The sequence below is a fragment of the Syngnathus acus genome, chromosome 13, assembly GCF_901709675.1.
Source record: "Syngnathus acus chromosome 13, fSynAcu1.2, whole genome shotgun sequence".
Lineage (NCBI taxonomy): Eukaryota > Metazoa > Chordata > Actinopteri > Syngnathiformes > Syngnathidae > Syngnathus > Syngnathus acus.
Genome location: NC_051098.1, coordinates 11,004,035 through 11,026,970, shown reverse-complemented (window position 1 = coordinate 11,026,970; position 22,936 = coordinate 11,004,035). Strand labels below are relative to the sequence as shown.

Sequence of the window (22,936 nt, the reverse complement as noted above, 5' to 3'; positions counted from 1 at the left end):
GTTAAAGATTTTTATGGAGTTTTACTCAGAAAAGCTTTTATACAATATACTTCATATTTTCCTTATTTAAATCATTATCAAGTGAAGTTTAAAAAAAAAAAAAAAAAACTTCTTAAGCTCTCAATTCAAAAATCGTAACTATCGAAGAAATAAATATTAAATTCCTCTCAGCTGTGACGCCAGTGATTTGACAGCAGTGAGATGATTTTTCAAATGGAGTCATAGGGATTAAGCTTTTATTGAAGTGTCACAGTGATAGACAGTTGTGGACATGGTAGCAATTTGTGCAGTTTATAGAGAGATCAGGAAAGTGACAACACTTGACACTCAAGGAATTTAGAATTCTTTTTTTTTCAGATCAGACACAAACTACCCTTATAAAATGTGACGGAAAAAAAAATCTCAATGAAAACATTCCTGAGCTTTTATTCAGGTTCAGAGAAGGCGATAGAGGGAGACCTTTTGTGCAATTAGCAATTAGCCTTGTGAAATAATTAAAATGATAAGCAAAAGGTGGGATGAATAATTTATTTTAAGAATAATATCAATTGAGCGACAGTCATGGGAAAATGCTCAAACGGCCACCAGCTTTGTGTTTCCGTCTAAACATTCTCTCTGTCAGAAATATATGTGAAACAGGTGAATGGAAAAAAGGAAGTGCAATGTGTGCCTAGTTAATCTTGTCACATATCAGCGATTTGGGGATTTGTTTTGGCAAGCACCCAAAATCTACCTTCCAACCGTCTGTTTCAGTGCAAGGTCTCAAAATTCCTCACATGCCCACTTGACAGTAAACAGATGGCTCCTTAACAGAAAACACTGTTGCGACTTTCAACTCGTCCCATCAGGGGTCACAGAGTCACTCAAATGATTTGTTGGGCAGTTTTTTATTTTTTTATTTTTTTTTTTACTCCACACTCAACCCAATGTTTCATTTAATACAGAATTTATATGCTTTTCTTTTTTCTATTAGAGTTTCAAACCAATCAATTTTATGATTATCTGCACTCTGCATTTTGCTGACCAGCCTATGCCTTTAGGTAACAAAAGAAAAATGATTCAGCTTGCTGACTCGAATTAAAAAAAAAAAAAAAAAAGGAGGAAGATGGCATGCAATTATAGACCAGAATAAAACATCTTTGTGTCCAACTAACGCAACCTTTTAATAGGGGCTCGGAAGTGATTTAGAAGTTGGCACGTCTGGCTCTCTTGCAGACTTTTTTTCTTTAATTCCACATACAGTGGCATGAACAACTATTTCAAATATTTTTTTTGTAGCCGCCTCTCACTGTTGGATGCAGTTTGCTGCTCCCCACTGCCCAATCTGTTCTTTATCTCTCCCCGAGGTTGACCACCGTTAATAAGGCAACATTGTTTTTTTAGATTGTTTTTGCTTTTTATCTGCACACAATATTGAGCATAATGAAAGTTCTCTAATTTTCTGGTCGTATAAATAATATTTCCCAATCTTACACTCTTAACATATTTGCATATTTGCAACTACAGTTGGTGCAATTTCTAATATAAATGCGTATGGTTTGGTTTGAAGTATTCATCATGCTGAGGTCATCAAATTACTTTCAGTGTCAGTCTGCAATGAGATTTTCCGGCATCAGTCTTCAGTGAGACTAATTTACATGTCGAGATAAAGGATTGATAGTGTTTGCATGTTTTCCCATTCAGTTAACAGAGGCATTCACATTGACTCTAATTAAACCACACCAAAGCTCTCAATGGAACAAAACGATTAAAATTGTCATTTAAATCTTCTTATGTTAAATTTATAGCCACTACTTTGATAAGCACACATATCCTGAAACAAATGACTGCATCATTATTGATCGTCCAGATCGATTCTCACTTTGTCTTTTGTCGGAGCAATTCGAAAATAATACAACTGAGCCATAGTCGACATTCTTTACACGTCAATGCTTTTTAAATTACATTTGAGTAATATAGGATACAGATCAGTGAGGTTTTGGAGGATAGGCAATCAAGATCCAACTGGGACTTTGGTACTCAAACTAGCCAGGAAGAAGCAGGGAGAGAGGAAAAATAGATCAAACACATATGGAAAAGTGGTACTTCAGCAGAAGTAAAGTAAGACTCCTTTACCATGGGGATATCGTTAAAACCCATTCCACTCCTTATGTCTTATTAATCTAGCTGCTCGTCCCCGTCTTTGAAAAAAAATATTCCTGGGAGACTTTAAGATATCCATAAACACTTTTAAATAAAATCAAAGTGATTTTATCTCGGATTTTACTTGACAAACCAAAGCTATGGAGGTCAGCTCTTGCAGAGCACACTGAACTGAAATGAATAAATCTGATGGATTGATGTGGCTCTAGCTATGTAAATACAAGATTTAAAAATATAATATCATCAGGTAGACAAATTAAATCAGCCCGATAAATTCGGCCGTTTTGCTCTTTATACTAATAGAAGAAATAAATACGAGATCCCAGCAGCTCCGGTGACCCCTGATATAATTATGAATAATAAAAACATAATTTCAATATTTCAAATGTCATGCTAGATGCAAAGTGCTGAGCAATCTAGTTAGTGAGGACTCATTTGTTATTTATTGCACATGGAACATGAGGATCACAATTTCTTTCATTTGGGAAAAGACCAATGAGTCAACAGCAACAACCGCACTTTGTACGCTATAAAAACCTAACTTTGATAAGCTGAACTTTTCGCACACCTCCAGGCCAAGGAAGTGTCGGCAGATAAGAGCTCAAACCAATTAACATCAACATCAACACGCTAGCTGGGTAGCCACCACCTGGGACTGTTTCCAATGGCACCAATCACTCCACAGCAGGATGCTGACAGTGAAAATTGAAAGTGTCTTCCTGTGCGATTCCACTGACAATCAAAGAGTCTCGAGGTTCTGCACGAAGAGATGTGAGCGACTCAGAGGGCAGACTCGCATTACGATATAGACAAGATTGGAGCCGATATGGAGCAACCCCTGGGACGGGGGAAGCGTTAATTTATAAAATAGCTATCTTGTTTTCTGATGGGATTAGCATCTTGCTTGACAAAGTTTTTTTTCAGAATGGATGTTTCACAGAAGATATAGATTTAGCTATCTATTTAAATTCTGATGGAGGATGTGACTTTTAAACTCAATTTTCTCACCAGTAGAGCGTATTTATACGATATGCTTAACAGCACTGACAACAAATACAACAGTAGAAATTTCAAGAGGATATTAGAGGCAAGCCAAACATAGCATTTTTTGTACTTATTTACCAAACCAATGTTAAAACAGCCTAGTTTTAAAATTGATTTAGTCATAATGATGCTTAGCGATAACATGTACATGAAACGTTTGGGAGGAAAAATTCATTGTTTAATCTGAGCTCAGCGAAGTCGTACGTCCGACCCTCCAAGCAATCAAAGATTAATGAGCACATTACCTTTTCAAGTTTCGACACATTTGGGATGAGAAATAACGTGGGCCGAGCAAAACATGCAGTGTAAATTCTAACAACACTTAGAATTTAGAATCGACACATTGATACCTGTTTAAAAAAGGATGATTTTATCTCTTGGCTTCAGTGCCACAAATTTGGCTTGGCTTGATGATTGGAAATAATTTTCTTCCTCCTGTTCCTAATTACGCCCTACAGGGGACAACATCTGAACAGCCTGACAGGCTTTTCAGTAAAGTTAATATAATGGAAACAAGCTGTTTATCGTGATCATTGCCTGTAGCTTCACAGTGAGGAGTAATATAAACAAATCACACATAAACAACTCATTGGCTAATTGTTGACTAGTTCTGGCCCAAATACCGGACATAAAGCCTCGAAAAAGGTTGAATTTACCTTTTCATTTCACATCAGTGTACAACTATCGTTGTAGTTTGTCTGGTTTTGGCTGGGTTGGATGTTTGAATATAATTCGAACAAAATGAATTCTTCTACGTGGGCTTAGTTGTAAACAAGAAAAAAAAAGAAGTGACAAGCTTTTTACCATAATTTTCCTTTGATTAATTTTATTTTATAAGTTCCCATTTTAGTCTTCATTCTAATTTTCCCTTTAATTGAATATATTTTATTAGTGTCCATTTTGGGCTTCATTGCTAATTTCCCTTTAATTGATTATATTTTCTAAGTTTCCATTTTGGTCTTCAGTGCAAATTTTCCTTTAATTGACTATTTTATAAGTTTCTATTATGGGCTTCATTACAATTCTCCCTTTAATTGATTGTATTTTACAATTTTCCATTTTGTGTGTCGCAATGATCCTAGGAACTAATTTGTTGTAGGCTTTTTCTATTTTCTGCTTTTACATGTTGCTTTTGAAACCTGCAATCACACAAGCCACTATCCGATGTGATATGTCAAAAGAAGGGCAGACAGCGTGGTATATTTAATTTAGAAATTCCATCCCATTTCCTCACAACATTATCAGCTCTACATGGGCCATTGAACCCCCGTAATAGGCAACACCAGAGTTTTCGACTGTCATCTTTGTCAACCATCCCGGGTTGAGGATGAAGTCATAAATGCGTTTTTTTTGCGATATCATTTTGGGTTTTAGGTTGTCTGTAAATGTTTATTTAATTATTTATTCTGATTAACACCAGCACATTTATTCCATTACTTCCCAAGCCGAAGGACACATCACTAATGTGTGGAATCATTATCCCTGCTAACAGATTGTATTTCTGTTTCCTGTAATGTCATCTGCATCTCCCCGGGGGTGACACTGCACTCCCACTTTTAACCAACGAAAGGAGGAAACTATATGACACTTTGACATGTTCTTTAATTTACTTCATTTTTTTTTTTCCATATTAACGTAGGTGGAAATGTTAATGAAGTGCATTCAAGTTTTAAGAATTTAACCACTTTCAAACTAAATAAATTGAGGCTTTATAGTATATACAATATATACATTCCTAGGACAAAAGGGACATTTTGTGTAATACATTCCACAAAGGAGACTCAGAGGGACAATTTTGTCAATACTTTAGAAGTTATTTGCATTCACGGGTGACCTTGTTGTGTGCAGCCACTTTTTTATGCTCCCATAGTGTCTACACAAATGTTTTCCATATTTTCACAGATGCGGGGGAGTAAAAAACATTCGTCAAATGTCGGCATAAACTGTAAGCTCGTCAAAACAAACACAAACTGGCATCTCATCTCACAAATGTGCTGAAAAGTCACTTTACCGTTTACTCTGGAGCAAGTCAAGTTGTAAACTGTAAGGGAACTTTATGAGCGTTACCCAGAAAACATCAGAGAGCTCAAATTAATGTCTGTATGGCGTGCACACAATAATGAACTTTTTTTTTTCCACAATTTGCAAAATAAGATCATATTTATGTTGGTGAAACATGATTAATACGTGCAACCAATGTCCATTGTTTTGTTTGGTTTGAAAGAAAGCAGATCCTGGTTGACCTATGTTTCTCTTTTTCCATTCAGAATTGGAACCGATTGAACGGCTCGAATCAGACCCATTAGTTGCATCCCGAGGACAAAACACGGGTACAACTAAAAGATTATGGAACACCTACAATCGATCAAAGTTCATTTGTTTATTTTCCCGATATAAACAAAAGTAATGCTAGCTCAAAAATAGCTGCCTGTCGGCTGGCGTATTGTTTCGTTAACATTGTGGCTGTTATGATTTGCTTTTCAGTGGGGTGCATTCAGAATATCAACAATAAACAGCGACCGGATTCTTGTTCAAATGATTCACTGTTTTCAACTGAATCTCGATACATGGCCGGCATCAGCATGTATTATTGCACAGTGTGGGATATTATATTTACTGAACAAAAGCTGCAATTAAAGTTTCAATCACAACTGTTTTGGTGAACTGGAACGACCCCAAGCAGGAGGGAACAAGTCAGATACAAGAATTTAGCATAATTCAGACTACAATCAAGCAGCTGTCTAGTTTAGCGTGTGGGCACCTTTTACCAGGGTTGCCTTATATGTAAAATGCAAAAAAAATATGCATGCATACGGTACGTGAATGCATTTTTATATACATGTACAGAATCAGAGAATAAAAAAAGTAAAAATAAGACCAACATGTTTTTATTTTAGCAGAATTTGAAGTCTTCTGCGTATCACAAATGAGTGGGGGGAAAAAAAAAAAAGCATTAGTCCATCACGAAAATCAAATCATTTAAAAAAGTTCTCACTGTTCCTTTTTCAGGAACAGCCTGCACGATGATTTTATACTCAAGAGTATACAGATGAGGACAGGGTGTGACTTGCAGGAAATCAGACAGGGATTGTTGAACATGATGATTGGAAATACAACATGGATCATCGTGACACCAGTACACGATCATTTGCTTTCTGCAAACAAAATAAGGACAACTATTTGTGTGCCTCTAGCTGGTTCTTTTAATTCTATTTTTAAAATTATATAATATATAGAAATATATTTTAAAATATTAGTTTTATTTAGTTTCTTTTCGTAAATCAAGTCTGATGCAACATAGACGTTGCTTGAGGAAGAAATTGAGCACAAAATGCAAAAATTATATTCTATGCATGTTAGATCTTCTGAAGACACCTCACTTCCTTACATGTGTGCGTTTCCCCCCCCCCCTAAATCGGTCATGTGATGTTCTCCAGCTCTATGGATAACTCCAGGTATGATTCCCGAAAAATGCAGAGGTGACATATTATGATTTATGGACAGTACCTGCCTTTTTCATTTCTTTGGGACCAATTATTCCATTGACTTGAAAAGATGTATCGTACACGTAGGGAAAAAGGGTCAAGTATAAAAAAATGAGAAAGGAATGTTGTCTGTGAAACACAATTTCACTGCTTTTCCTGAATCCTCCTGTTTTCACAAATGTGAAACCAGTAAAACCAACCACACCATGTGACAAGAAATGGTGAACATAACGAATATGAGAGTTACGCATCTAGCCCAAAAAGTGAAACTCTTTGCAAAAACACAATAAGGCTCACCTTCTGGTTTGAAAAGCATGTCACAGGGGAATCCGATTCAAGCAAGAGATACAAGCAGGCCACAAAGGACGAAATGGGTGTGATTTAGAGGCCAATTATTCTGCACCCAACTGAATGGCGGTATTTCACCTGCTCAAGACTTGTGCTGAATACCAAAAAGGAGAGAAATAATAAGAGGGATATAAGTACACAATACAGGGATGCAGCAGTCCTGCAGACTTACTATCACATTAGGGGAAAAATGTGACCTTTTTAGTCAGGCAAAAATTATGGATTCAAAAGGTATGGCCAGTAATAAATCACAATATTTTAAACTTATTTACATGCACCACAGATGCTAGTTATCTAAATAGTCAATATTTATGTTAAAAATGATTAAATCTGTTTACCACATTCCCGAAGGTTGATAAATAGAACTTCATTTGCTCATGGATGCCAGTAAGGAGCAATTAACTTGGCTTTGTGTAACTTCAATTAACACCCATCGAGAAAAAAAAAAAAGAAAAGAAAAAATAGATGTGAACATTTCGGAACTACTAGCTGGGCACATTGAATGTAAGCTCCACCCACATAATTTTAAAAAGAATTACCGGTACGCCACAAGGCTGTGTGATCAAAGATGATGAATGTATTTACGTTACGGGATGAAGCAAAATATCACAACACCTTCTGACAAAATCACTATTAAAGATGATGAGAGCAGATGACAAGGTGAGAAATGATGAATTGCACACAGAGTTGAAAAGGAGGAGAGGAGTAAACAACAGATGAGCTGAACGACTGCAATATCCCTCTTTAATTCATCATGGAAAATTAAGCACATGGTGTTCATGGAGGTCTCAAGGGCGTTGCTCATAATTTATGTTTGGTGTGTAGTGAATACAAAATTTATCCCAACAGTCCTGTATTATGTAAAAAAAAAATGGAGGCGTTCAATCAACTGTGTTGTTGTAAAACCTCCTTTTTAAGCACCTCCACTTGACAGACAGACATAAAAACAAAGTCTTTTTTGTTAGTTTGTTTGTTTGCCGAAGTAGCATCGTGCCACTGCAAGATCGTTTCCTGCTTAGCTACACACCAAGTGATGCAAATTCTAGCAAATGCCCAAACAAACTAAAATGAGAGCAGACAGCCAACCAAAAGCAGATGGCTAATTAAATGAAAACGTGACTAAGTCGGACAAACTCAGGAAATGTTAATCTTTTTTTCTGGACGAGCGTGCTCGTGTTGGTGGTGGTGAGGGTGTGCCTTTGGTGTTTATTTAAAGGCATTGAATCTTTAACATGACTATTTAATTTATTTTAATCATCTTACCTCCACAGACAGGATATTTGATGCTATGAAGCCAACAACAAAATAAAGAATAGTTTCTTTTATAGTGGAGTTAAATCAGTATTAGATAGCATATCAAAACAAAAATTGCTCACTACTTTGTTTTTTAATTTCATGGCTTGGGTCTTCACTAGTCTTCAACCATGTCCAAAATCAGTCTTCAATAATAAATTGGTAAAACAAGGCCCCAAAATGCATTGTAACCACTACCTTCGTAATTATAATAATACGTGCCCACTCCTGCACTGATCTAAAGCATTCTGATTGAATGTCCTCTGACGCTAACTCTGGAGAGAATACTTGTCGACTCGGACACGGCCACCAACGTTCTCTAAAGATGACTGGCATCCAGGTTTCAGCCATAGAAATTCTTGACAACACATGAAAAGCATGTCAGACCTTGAGCAGAACATGAGAAACACGAGGGACCCATCAGAACATGGCTGCCGGGAGAGAATATACCGGCACCCATGGAAGATCATGAGCTGTACTGCAGAACACCTTTGAGCCTCCAGGACACAGCAGCCACGGAGAAGCCATTTACCCCCACGCCCCGTCACGGATACTGTGACAAACTGTGGATTTTTTTTTTTTTTTGCAAGATTTGATTATGGGTGAAAAAAGGCCCAAATCCCCTGAGCACACTATTTGCCAGGCTGAGGCTGCCGTTGCTGCCGGGAACGTAATGTCAACTCAGCATTTGCAAGAAGAATTGGAAGGCCAGGTTGGAATTTACAGAAAATTACAGCGACAAGCCTCAAGGATTCCGGCACAAAGTTTTAAGGACTGACAAGAAACAAGTTGGAAAGAAATAGAAAGGTTAAATTTTGCAGCAAGAAAAGATCTAATTCCGAACATTCACTTTTATCAAGCATGTCTCGGGCTTGCAGTGCATCTTTTGCTGGCCTCGTTAAACTTTGCGGTTGCAAATACGATGGCAGCAACAGAAGCTCTGCAAAAAGATTTTGTCTAATGTAAAAAAAAAAAACAAAAAAAAAAACAGGCAAACAATTAACATCCTGGGAGATGCAAAAAAGCTTCAACTAGATTCTGTGTTTAGATCATATTCAGTCTTATTAAGATGACATGTTTAACATGTTGCCTAACATAAGGGTCCATTTGAATTTAATATGTGTGAGACACAACTGACAGGAGCTCACCGTCAAGCTTGCTCGCCTTTCTAACATACCTGCGTGTTCCGCCAGACGTCCAGACGTTAGCCAGGTGGCTGAAAGACCCCAGCTGTGAAATGCTCAACTGACATTACCGTCATCTATTGGCTAAAGACCAGCAGAAGCTTGTTCCACATCAGCAAAGGCTAACCTGGGGCAGATGCCTCTCAACCCTGTTTGATGGGCGACACAGTTCCAGCCATGAACGTCCTTCTTGGGTCATAAATCTTATTTTAAAGCTCATTTGAAAGGGGAATGGTCATGTAAATATGTATATTATGTTTAATATTTAGTGTAGGTATAAAATTAAATCTGTATCATTATAAACCCGATTCTTCTCCCCTTGTCATCATTTTGTTATGCAAAAAAAATTCTAATATTGTGCATGATTGCTTTTACTTATTTTGTATTTATTTTTCTTGTTAACAAGGCAGAAATATGAAGAACAGACGGCTATGTGCTAATCTGTTGTATTCAATATTTTTGCTGTCTACTTAGACTCCTCCTGAGCTGCCACCAACGTAATTGTTTGACATGCTTCAGAGAAATGGCAGCTCGTCAAGAAAGGAGGCTAGCTTTGAAAGGGACAAAAAAAATAGTTCAAAATATCTCTATATCTATTTTTACATGAGCAGGATAAATAATATACAGTTATTGACGAGTAGAATTAATTCATTCATGTCTGAATGGATGAAAGTTGTATTTTGTGGAATTCACATTTTCAATTATTCCTTGGTTTTATGTACACACACACACGCACACACATAAATAAACACACACACAGACAGACACACACAAAACTCCTTGAAGGTCTCTAGCTGCCATTTGTTGTAATTCCTGCAGGCCTTGCACATTTTGTTGCTGAATACTGTATGCATAATTTCTGTAATGACACACTTGTTTGAGCAGATAGTGTTATCTTGAGAAACCAGTGATACAGACTAATTTGAATAAGTTAATGCCCAAGCATAGTTGTAGAGTATCAATCGAACCCCCCCTCCCTCCCCCGCCTCTCCCCTTCTACCCCACAGAGACACACTGTGGATTCTTTATTCCTCAGCTTTAACTTAATCGATATTCTAACTACACAGCAGAAATTAGGCTATTGATAATTTGGACCACAATACGACATTTGTAGATGTCGCTATGTACCCAGGTACAACTTTGATTTGATTGAGCTTAACCTCCTGTGATCAGTACAGACGAGCGTTTAGCGAACTGTCCACCTGCAAAAACAGCTGAAATATTTTTTTTTTCTTTGTGGCTTTACACTCGACCAGAAGACTTGTGATCTATCTTAGTCTTCGTCGATGAGTATGTCAGTTCTTTTTTTCCCCTGGAGTTGTATTTGTATTGTGATCGTCTTTCCTAATGATGTCAAATGGATTAAATGTTCATAGTCTGGTAGAAGGCATAATAAAGTTTTATGTCTAAATGAGGTTTTGGGGGAAGGGTCCTCCAGAACCATCATCCAAGATGGAGATGAAACTATTGCACCCATTGATGCACATTACTATTAGTCTTTCTTCTGATCAAACCTAGGTTAGAACTATTAGAGATAAATCAGAAGTGAGCGGCCCAGAAATGAAACAATGCTCTATAACTCATTTAATGAAAGAAGAAATTGGTCTTGCGAGGAATTTATTGCATCTAAGGGTCAGCCTCTACTCTGTTGTGCACTAGTTAATGACTCTCACGGTGAATACTTAACAGAGACACTGATCTCTGGACACGGAAACATTGAGAGGTCAATTTTATTTCATGGAAGAAAAAAAAACCACACACAATTAAAAGCATGGTTCATGTTCGATTGGACCCAATGGGAAGCAAGATCCCATGAAGAGAACCTAAACTTATATTAAAGAAATTCGCACTGGGTGTTTATGCAGCAAAAATATGGAAAAGAAATGGTCAAATAATTGTACATTTTCCAGGAAACATAAATGCCACCAAAAGCACCGTACCCGGATGATACATACGTTGCAAATAACAATAATTAGCTTTCTACAACTGTGTGCGCCGAAGGGAAAAATGAGAAAAATGCATCCTAAACAACAAGCAAAAACACACACAAGGAGGAATTTTGTGATAAGTAACCGACCTGAAGCTGTCCTCTAAGGGACAGGCACTGTTACAAATCTTTTAGAATTACATGCTGTTCCTTCAAGCAGACATCACTTGGGGCATGTACTGTGAAGTGAGCACAACAGATCTTGGCAAACCTTTTGTTCGCTGGCTTGATATACACGCACGTGCCTCCTAGTGCACTCGCACACAAAAATATAATAAATTAAAAAAATGAAATAAAAATTACACACAAACACAGTATTTCAGTCATAGTTTGTTCTCTTCATCAACATTTTCATAAAATACTATTATCAATATATACTGTAAAAATGCACTCAGACACTTTCTCTCTCTCCATCCATCCATCCATCCATCCATCCATCCATCCATCCATCCATCCATCCATCCATCCATCCCATTAAAAATCTTCTGCAGCGAGTCCAAACCAAAGACCACGTTCGCAATAGTAGCTAAACTCCAACAACCCTTTAGGGTTGTCTCCTGGATTATATACCAGCTTTGTTCTAAATCAGAGGTTGATCAAATCAATGTTCTTAAAATATAATCAATTAAATAAATCCATTTGTTTTTAGCTCAGTGAGTCTAAACTTGGAACCTTTTATCTAATACTCAAAGCCCGACCTCTGACATGAAAACAAATTTTTACAGAACCACCTAAGTCAAAGATTTTCCAACAGCTTGGAGGTCACAATATGACCTTGCATTTATTTTATTATGTCTGTACCTCAGAGTTGTAACCGTTGCACTGCATGCCAAGACAGCTGAACTCTCAGCGCAGAAGTACAACACAAAAACACAATGATGCAAACTTCATTTACCCACTTGAAAAATTATTATGGTTCAATAAAAATCCCTGCAGAAACATCATTTGTCAAATTTATCTTGGGCAAATAAAACCAGTGGCTTTATAGTCAGCTAACACAAATCACGCAGTGGTCATTATTATAAAAAGTATTTTCAGTCCCCGCTTATGACTGCTACCAAGCTTCCCCTAGGAGCCCCAAAGAATATGGATGGCAAAGCACTTCTCCTTAATCAAGGAGCTTCAGGAATATTCATTAGTGTTTGCTGCAGGTCAAGAGTGATATCCTCTGAACCCAAGTGCTTGCTGCTTGTATTTGTCACCTAACAGCAAAAGGAAATGACAACATGCAATCCCCACAGAGATAAAGAAAAAAAAAAAAATCACATAAGCCACAGCCTCCATTTCTCAAGCACTTGCTCGCTCCTCGTTAGTTGTCTTCACTATGTTTTTAAGAGAGCTTACATTAGCCTGCATATCACAACATTTGGTCATTCAATAAAAATAATATCAGACAATAATTCCCCCCCAGCCATAGTGACTGCCAAATATTGTTGTGGTCACTCATGTGGAGTATTATTTAAAGGGACTCTTACTTGTTTAGGTTTTAATATTCATGGGCTATCTTGTCTCACTTCAGTGGATATGTCCGCTTAAGAGCGCCCCAGTGCAGAGGGAAAATCGTATTATAAAAATTCGGCATCACTCACAACCACCTGCATTTTGCTCATACAAATTTCTCGTTTAAATTAATCTCAGGTACATGTACATTTATAAAAACAGCTCAAGTGTTGCTGCTTGAACCTTTCTACGGAAATTGGAGCTGTTCATTCATTGATGCCAGCGGTGATGAATTCCTTGATGGAAGTCTCCGAGTTCTTGTTACAACTTCAAAGTTACCCGACTTAAGTGTCATCAATCTCACGTGCAGTATTGTAAACCAGCTCACGTTTCTGCCATGCAGTGATGCCGATAATAGACGCTATAAATACCACAGTAATGCTCACAAGGAATTTAAATTCGTCTATTCAACTTGGTTCACGGCGTTTGAGTTTCACATTGACAACCGGTTAGTCACCGGGCTAGCTATCAACAAATAAATTACAAATGCAAAAGGCAGCCACAGCTCAAGATATTGACTCAGTCTTCACTAATTCATGTTCTCGTCTCTATTTTCACTTCGCCTCTGCCCTGCATGCTTTTTTCTTCATTATTCCATTTGTTCCCCTTCACACACCGCCAACTTGCTCATCCCTCCCCTCCTTGCTGGCACTCCACACCATCTCGGCCACTTGCCAGCATCAGAGCCCCGTTGAATCGAATCCAATATTCTCGGTCAGGGGTGGACGCTGTTCTACAGTATGTACCGCGATCCAGTGGGAGACAAAGAAACAGCTAATTGATTCACCCTTGAGCTCTCCGAGATGGGCCAATTCAGTTCTATTACTGCAATCATTGCTAGCATGATCTCCGAGGTCACGCAATATATGAATGACAAAGTGATTCGTCTGGATTAGATAAAAGTTTTTCAAAAGCACTCTAAGCTTGGATCCCAATGGCGTGGATAAATGAGACATAATTACCATTACTGGGCACAAGGGCTGGATAGATTGTCTGGAGATGACATGAATGTAGATGTACTTACTCCACTGAATGTGAATGTGCATCATGTAAAAAAAATAAAAAGACATCACATCGATGAGGGACAGTAAATCGACATGTGTGCTAGCTTTAGACATGCACTGAATCACAATGCATGTTATTAATATGTTGGCGACTTCACACGCTGACTTAATAACATTTTAGAGGGCGTTGTAAAATGGTAAGGTCACGACACAGGGATCCAAAGTGCAGAAGTAAAAAAAATAAATTGGGCGAGCCTTACTCACCTGCAACTTTATGGCAATTGGCCATACGTCTCAACCTTGCAAAGGAACACGACCTTTCCTCCAAAAATAATGTGTCAAAGTGAAACAAAATGTGCCAAGGTAGAAGCTAGCCTACCTGGTCTGTTCTGCCATCTAGTGCTTACAAACCCAAACAGTCATTAAACAATCTGATTGTATGATAAACACAAATATTTACCTTTTGAAGCAGATTGGCTGGTGCCTGATGATGACACGAGGGATCAATTCCTTAATTTTAACAAATGTCCTGTAATCCTTTGTCCTAGGGTAAGGAACCCGACGAGATCCACATCCTGTTTCCCATCACTCCTTGCTACAACTCACCTGATTCTAATGATCACCTCACCAGCAAGCTCTGTATGCGATGCAATTGTTGCCACCGAGCAAGCAGAACAAGGGCTGGAAGATAAACACTGGACCGTTCTCCAATTGCAGAGCACCCGTTTCACACACACACCACTTGTCAATTTAGAGTCTTCAATCAACCATGTGGGAGGAAACCAAAGAAAATTCACATTAACCGAAAACAAAGGCCAGAACAGAGACTCGAACCCTGGACCTCAAAAGTATGACACGGATGCACTAACTACTCATCCACTGTGCTAAGCTGACAGATAACCTAATATAATTAGAGCGATGGATAATCTAGAGTTGAAAAAAAATCAAGTATTTTTCGTGAAACCAAAAATGAATTAAATAACATGCATCAGTTCATGAGTGAACTTTACCAGCCAAGTCATTAGCACACAGTAGGCTACTGCCATTGTTTGCCTCCGACCTTTTTATATATACAGACGCCCCAAGGAAGAAATCGATCGTCTGCACTGATGTTATCAAGAGTGTCTGAGTTACAGCATGATTGGAGCTTTTTCACTTTTACAAATTGGTATGGACAATTTTAGAAGAAAGGTAGTTGAAGTAATGAAAGGGGTGAGCTCTTCTTTAATAACTTGAAAACTGTTCTTCTCCGTGGTTATCGGGGACTGTGAGCTTGAATGTATTGACACAATTAATTTGGGGGAACATGAAACAGTGTAAGCATAGTTATTTGCCTTCACGGGAAAAGCAGAAAGAAGCCAGCTCGACCCGATAGAAATCATCAGGCCAGGTTATTTTACTTGTCAAGTGCTCCTAACAATGTAAGTGGTGATGATGTGTGTATAAATACTGCTATCTAGTGGTTTATTCTAGAAGTACTTTAGGAGCATTCCAGCAGCCACCATTTCTGTTACCACTTGACCTCTTAAGGATTGCTGGTGAACTGCAGCCCATCTCGGCTGATTGGGACCAGAGACATATTGAAGAGCTTGTTGTTAAAAGATATGAAAACATATGATATTAAATGACAAATAATGATCTTGAATGGCAGTGTTAAAAATGCATGCATTGAATGATGTGGAACAATAATGATTTAATTTTATGGAATTGGGTGAAAAAAATGACACACTCCAGGAGAAGATTGTATCAACAATATTTTATTCTCTACAAGTTCCAGTGTTATGTTTCCTATTTGACATTTCAAACCAACAGTAAGAACAAATTGATTTCTTTACATATTTACAAATTGGTTTGGTCATTATTCACTCTAACACCTCAACGCTAGGTCATGGACACGGGATATCGGTCGTTTAGTCACCGTTTGCCCATTTAGATTTTCAAGGTGGCCATTGTCCCTTGAATAATAAGAACAGAAACCTGAGAGCACGTCTCAGTGTTAACAACCACGGTGAGGGGACATTGGCTGAGATGCTGAGAAAATCTTAATGAACTTCATTTGGAAACACTGACAGGTAAATAAGAAAGGATGTGATTACATGTGTGCGTTTGTCATTTTTGGAACCTTTTAGTTTGGATGTGTTTGAGTAGCATAAGCAAGTTTAAAGAGAAGTGACATGTGCAATGAGTCCAACTTTGTCCTAATACTTTTGTCCATGTTGGGCATACACAATATTAGACTAGCTAATAAACTAATCAAATAATCCATCTGAACTTTTCCATCTTTTTCTTTCCTTTGAGTGAAGAATGGCACCGATTAAATATAAACAGAATTATAAAAGTCAGATTTAGTTTCAACCCAGTGTAAATAACTCGATGACACATGAAGATGACAGTGGCTCAACTGTTTCCAGGACAACAAGAGATTGCATTTCCCGACTGCAAATGTAGCCAGGAAACGGCAATACAAATAAAAACATGAATTCTTTCGTCAAATTGCGTAATACATTTTTTTTGCCAGAAGACAATATTGCATTAGGTTAACACACAAGAAATGTCAAAGCTCAGTTCCTTTGCTGAAGATTTGGTTAAAAATATAAACATATATTTCTGCCATATACAGCGTAAACATATTGGGTTTACCTGCCTTGTGAGCAAAAAATGTCAATTTTCTGGAGGAAAATAAAGCAAGAAATTAAACAAATAAAACATCCCTTCAGTGAATCAGCAGGATTTTTTTTTTCTGTGCCTCCGACCCCACAAAATGTTAAGACACGAGTCAAATTCAAATGATTTCTTTGATTCTAGCCTAAAGTTGTAGTTACAATATGTACAGTAAAAAATAACAGGAATTGCTTCCTTTGTAAAGTGTTGGGGTAGAAATAATTTTTTTAAATATATATTTGTAAATTCCACTAAGCATTAATCAAATAAAAAATTATTTCCAACAAGCAGCACAGAGGTGACAAATCAAATTAGGACAACAGTGAAGTTAAAAAAAAAAAAATGCACCTGCATTTTTTTTCTCTCAAAAAATATATATTTTTAAAATAAAAACAAAAAAGACAACAACAAAAAAAATGGAGATGCATCCTTTGAACAGTGACATCATGTAAGGAGTTGTATGGGTATAAAGCATTTCACCAATCAGACCGTTCTGGTAGGCTGTCTAAATAGCTCTAAAAAGTGCTTAAACACAATAAAAACTTTTTTTTTTTATAACTTATTCTGTATTATGCAACATTTTGCATCAATAAAGCCTGTCATTCTCATTTTCTTTCTCTAAGGCCATTGCAGTCGTTGTATCATTCTTGTTTATGTTCATCCAACATTCACTTTTTCAATGCATTACTATCAACATCATCCTCCGATCCCAATTTTTGAATTTGTCAAACATCAATTGTGGCCAGAAAATATCCTTCAACACAGACCACATGCATTTATGAAGGAATTTGAGATGACCCCTATCCAACCACGGAGTGCCGCCACACCGAGCTTGAAATGCCTGCATTGTTTTGGGGGAAAACAAAACCATCCAACAACAACAAAAAATAATTTGATGATTTAATTCCAGTCTTCTACTTCCAAATAAAAATGTAGGGTAATTTTAATAAATAAATTGGCATCGTAAAAATCCTACTTTGTTTTTAGAATTAAAAAAAAAGAACAGCACACAGTAGAGAAAGACACAGTTGATATATTCAAATAAAGGGCAGCAGGCTGTTTCAGCCCATATTCAGTTTGGTTTTCATCATTGGATTTTAAAAAGCAACCAAAAACTATGTAAGTCCTGTTTTCAAGGAGAAGTTTTCAGACCAGGGAGCCCGCTCTGCTTTGAGCGGGCACCATGACGGGCACCGCCCCCATCCGCTCCAGCGTGGCCTGGCTCACGGCGTACGAGTGCGTATGCTGCCCGTGCGCGGGCGTCACCACTGGCTTTAGGCTCACGGAGCCGTTGCTGCGCGCCATGGTGGGGGGAGATGGGGCTGAGTTTGTCGTGACCACCAGGGTCTTGGGTGGCGGGAGTGTGTGGCTGCCGTTGGCAAAGGTGGAACTTGTTGTCGTCGCAGGCTGAGCGTGACGAGACAACGGGGCCGAGCCCGGTGCCGTGACCGCTTGGCCGTGCCCGTGGCCCGGATTCTGGGACTGTCTGTGCCCGTGTACGCCATGGACAGCTGTGGCGAAGGTCTGTCGCGTGTCTCCGTTGTACCGTGTGTATGAGTTGGTGTCATAGTTGGGTTTGGGGTTGTGCCAGTAGCGACTGTTGTAGGTGTTGGTGGAGGTCAGGGTGTCGTTCTCTGAGGATGAGGCATCGGCATGGAACGCTTTCACCGATGACGACCTCTTTGGGGGGAGGTCGTCTTCCCTGTGGAGATGATCGAGTGAGAAGTCTGTCATGTTGGATATTTACTTGAAAAATTCTTTCGAGAGAATCTCAAACAATAAATTGTTACAATTCTCCAAAGAAATAAAAAATATTGATTCACCTGATCTCATTGGGTATCTCCTCCTCCTCGTATTTATTCTTATTCTTCCAGTAGTAGAGGGTGACCACCACTAACAGGCAGCAGATGATGAGTGCCAGCACTCCAGTTGCAATGGTACCGGCTATCAGGCCCACACTCTGAGGTTGGGCTAAAAAATGTTGGAGAAATTAAAAAAAATAATAATAATATTCTGATATTGTACATTACAATGTGTGGGTGGGTCATAAGAACACTTATATTAGAAATTACATAAAACTTACTCAGTACTGGAGTACCAGTATTTTTTCTCAGTAGTGCTTTTTACTTTTATTTGAGTCATATCATTCTAAAGTAGCATTAGTTTTAATTTAGTACAAATTTAGACCATTGCTCTGCTTGTCATGCTTCATCAAAACCGAAAAAAAATTCCTCGCTGTCATGTAATGCTACCTCTTTGACCCCATCTCTTCATTTTGGTCTGATTGTGTCAATCACACCAAGTTTTGACATCACGGATGAGTGATTGTTGCAACTTTGCTTGGTTTCATACCAGTTTGACAAATGTCACAGAGAGGTTTTTTTGAACCGTACATCTCATGAGTGAAATGTTTATAAATAGCAGTCGTGCCATGCAGCAGGTTTGTGTCAGAACGGTGTGTTTGGAGCACTTACGCGGAACAACCTGAAGATTGAGCAGGCATGTGCTCTTGCCAATGGCATTGGTGGAGGTGCACTGGTAGAGTCCTGAGGTACTGGTGCTGATGTTTCTCAGCGTCACAGTGCCCTGCATCTGGTCTGTGAGACGCACGCACACAGATTGTGTTGTAAATCAAAAACACAAATCGCAGCATAAAACCCATTACAGACATGTTTGGTTGAAGTAGAATTGAGAATGAATGAAGTAGAATGAATGACTTCAATTGCATTTGAAAATTCCATTTTTGTTACTACTTCGGCCATTAAACTTTAGGGGGCGCCAGATAGCTATAATAAAACGTACTGCAAGAGCCATCAGCACCATTTGGAAGCGTCGTTGCACTTGTAATGAGTCTACAAATATTCTGCTTTAAGAAGGATAACGCTCAGTTTTGATGGACCCATTATTGGTATATTAATTTAATGAGTAACAAGGTATTTTTTTTTTAAATTGTATTCTTTGGTTATGTGCTTTTATTGAAAGTGGTTAAAAAGTCTACTCAAATATTACAGACAAATAAAAAACCTCAATATGACACAGAGAAGTTATGAGCACTACAAACTACATCCATAATTCTAAACACCTCCTTGACACTGAATCATATTTTGACCATTGAATATATTCTGCATATTTAACAACTGTTGCATATTAGTTTGTTATAGAGAATGGATGAATGAGTTAAGCGGTTACATGCACTGTGCAAAAGCACTACTTGTTTCACGACAAGGCTCTGACAATTGCCTGGAATATTTTATTGACATGGAGAGTTCAATTTGCACTCACAAAAAATGCAGTTTCAATTGGCTTTTGTTTCGGAGGCCTTTTTTGTACTTGAGCCTTTATTTGACCGGTAGTGTACGCACAGTGCAACAGGTGATGAAGACTGTCTGCTGTGCAAAGGTCACAGCCGGATAAGAGAGGAGAGGCCACTGAAAAGCTCTCTTAGGCTGAATGCCAGCTGCCGAGTGACCACATCCAGTTTAACACATGCAAGCGCTTCTTGGATGAAGTGTGAAAACGTCAGCAATTGGTAGTCAGCCTGAGAGAAAGGGGTGAAAAATAGAATAACACCAGAAATCCTTCATCACACGCACGCAACACATTCCTCGTTCTCATTTGAATCACACAATCGGTCCTCGGAAGGATCACAGGATGGAAATCTCCAGGTATGGTTGTGATAAAAGTAGGCGGAGCCAGCGCTCCTTCACGTGTGTGTTACATTTACCAGCAAAGGTGGGGCAAAAGGGAACCCCGATGGCCAGCTTGTTTCTAATACCTTGCATGGCGTTGTGCGGCAGCTTGGGCAGAGCGTCTAGCTTCTCCCACGAGTAGGATGGTGTTGGAATACCTTCATCTGAGCTGCAAAACAGCATGATGTCGCTGCCCACATCCAGCGTTCCCTGGAGTCGACATGCTGGCACCGAGGGGGGCACTGACAGATGAAAAGAGTGGGTAGTGATATCGCAAGCACTTTACAATGCAAGTATTTTATTTGTATTTTTTTTTATGCAAAATTATATTTACAAAGACCAGAAATTATATGGTCTTTTAAAACCAGGTGAGTCAAAGTAATTTATCCAGCAGGTGCTACGTGTTATTTAAAAAGTACCAGTACTCAGATTTGGATGTAATTTAAATACAAAATAATTGAAAAGAGTAATGTCAACAATCATGTTGCATAACTACCTAGCACAGTGAGCCCGATGACACCAATATTGCGCCCCCCTCTGTCCGGGAGGTTGTTGACCAGACACTGGTAGGTTCCGGTGTCTGTCAGTTGGGTGTTGTTAATAAAGATGGAGGCACTTGTACTTGGCATGGTGGACACAAAACCCACACGACCATTGAGGTGGTTCGCGAGGCTGAACACCTGGCCGCCCTGGTAGATTATCACCTGGATTGGCATAACACAAAAAGGGAGAAGGGAGGTAGGTGGCAGCAAAAAGGTGAAGGAGGGGATGGGTGTGGACAGAAATGAAAATATAGCTATTCGTGACAGAGCCTCCGTTAAAGCAATACTAAAATCATACTACTTGATTTATGTCTCTTTTGTAGAGTGCTATTAAGTGGTTGGGGAAGATCCAGTACAACCTTGTGCAAAAAAGGGGTGAAGGCAGTTCTACTCAGAGAATGTGTGAAAATTAAAAAGTTGAACAACTTCAAAATCTCTTGAGAAAAAAAACCAAAAATCAAACAAATTGACAAAACATATTCGAGTAGGTGCTTGCTTCTAGTTCAGTGACTAAAGAGAACATATTAAAACGATGCATAATTGAAAATATTTCCCTTCAAATTGCAATTGTATGCTGTGTGGCAACATCGCTGTTACTCCCAAGGTTGAACTACCTTTCTCACAAATCCAAATCGAACACATTCTTTTGAAGCCCTGCTGTGATTTTTAACTAACTTTGAACAAGCTGGTTTGTGTGGCCGAGCCCCCAATGCAAAACAGCTCTCAGCCCTCAGCTGGGCCTGCACAAAAGATGAAGAGGACACACACAAACACATGGTTTGTGCACATGCGCACAGCAACTCACACTCAGAGGGGAATCAGAGGGGCCCATTCACTTGGCTGAAAAGAATCCTCATTGAACGGTTCAAAGACCCAGCCAGGGAAACAACCGGCTTCAGTGTGTGTGTCTGTGAGCGTGAGAGGGATAGTTTTGATGAAAGCCGTGGGTTTGTGCGCGCTCACGTGTGTGTGTGTGTGCGTCTCTGCTGTCCGCCGCTGCTGCTTAACGGTTGTAAATTGTGCGGCTGCAATTTCCTGAGTGCAGCACGCGCTCGCTTTGTCCTCTTACGTGCAGATGAATAGGCAGCTCCTCGGCTGTGATGAGAGCCCGCGACTTCATCTCCTCCATGTCTGTGTGGTTTGCTATGTCACGGTGCATTCATTTTCTCGTGGGACTGGTATAGCAACGCATCGTGGGCTTGAGAGTGTGTGATTGCTGGGCCAAAATAACTGTCCTCGCTTTTTTCCCCACGTGTCACGACGGCACACTTTCCCTGCTGTGTTGTTTCGTACTTTTATAATCACGATGCTTGCTGAAAACAATCAATTGAGCTCACGTCAGTATTCATTTTGTGTGTGAATGAATGTGCAGAGGAATAAATTAAAAAAACAGTGACGGCTTTTGATGCATTTTACTCAATCATGATTGTGCATTTGTTCTATCTTGAAATTTAATTGAACTTCTCAACCGCCGTAATATCGAGTCCGTTGATCCAACGTACTGTACGTGTCTAAATCGTCTCATCCTCCCGCGTGGCCTGCTTGGCTCGACCACTGTATGCGAACGGAAAAGAGGTCAGCACGGGCATTCAGATGATGGACAGAGCAAAGAACTCTGCTAGCCCAAGTCTGGACACGCCAGCGCCTTTGGAACAGCTCTATCGTTCCTAACCTAACGTGTTATATTGCACGCGTGTTTTGTTTTCAAATGAGCATAGCCTACTTCTGAGCAAAGCCAAGGACCTTTTGGCTGCGAACACAAGGGATACAGCTACCGCCTAAATAAAGCCTGAATAAACCTTTAAACCCCCACGGCCTCCCCTCAATTTTCTAACCATAAGCTGCCACTGTTATCTCTTTCTATCCTCTGAGACATGACATCAACAATATGAGCCGGGACTCACTTTAAACTGCAGGTTTGCCATATGTTCCTCCTCTGTTTTATTGTCAACCATGTTTCGAATGTGGATTTCTAGGATCCACGTTTTGCTCTGCTTATCAGCTTGCGCTCAATCTAGAATTCGGGAAAGTTCAACATTGTTGGTATTCTATCCAGG

The 22,936-nt window shown here is 39.0% G+C and overlaps 1 protein-coding gene across 2 annotated transcripts in view; it reads right to left on the bottom strand.

The window, feature by feature from the left end:
* Nucleotides 1-15,726: 15,726 nt before the first annotated feature.
* Nucleotides 15,727-22,936, bottom strand: part of igsf11 (immunoglobulin superfamily member 11) — a 51,985-nt gene continuing 44,775 nt past the window's right edge. For both annotated transcript variants that reach the window (XM_037267364.1, XM_037267365.1), the window contains 5 exons: nt 20,834-21,041; nt 20,424-20,579; nt 19,123-19,245; nt 18,472-18,619; nt 15,727-18,350 (listed from right to left, as the gene is read on the bottom strand). In XM_037267364.1, coding sequence (XP_037123259.1) covers nt 17,795-18,350; nt 18,472-18,619; nt 19,123-19,245; nt 20,424-20,579; nt 20,834-21,041 — 1,191 coding nt within the window. In that variant the 3' untranslated portion in view covers nt 15,727-17,794. The remainder of the gene's footprint in view (nt 18,351-18,471; nt 18,620-19,122; nt 19,246-20,423; nt 20,580-20,833; nt 21,042-22,936) is intronic.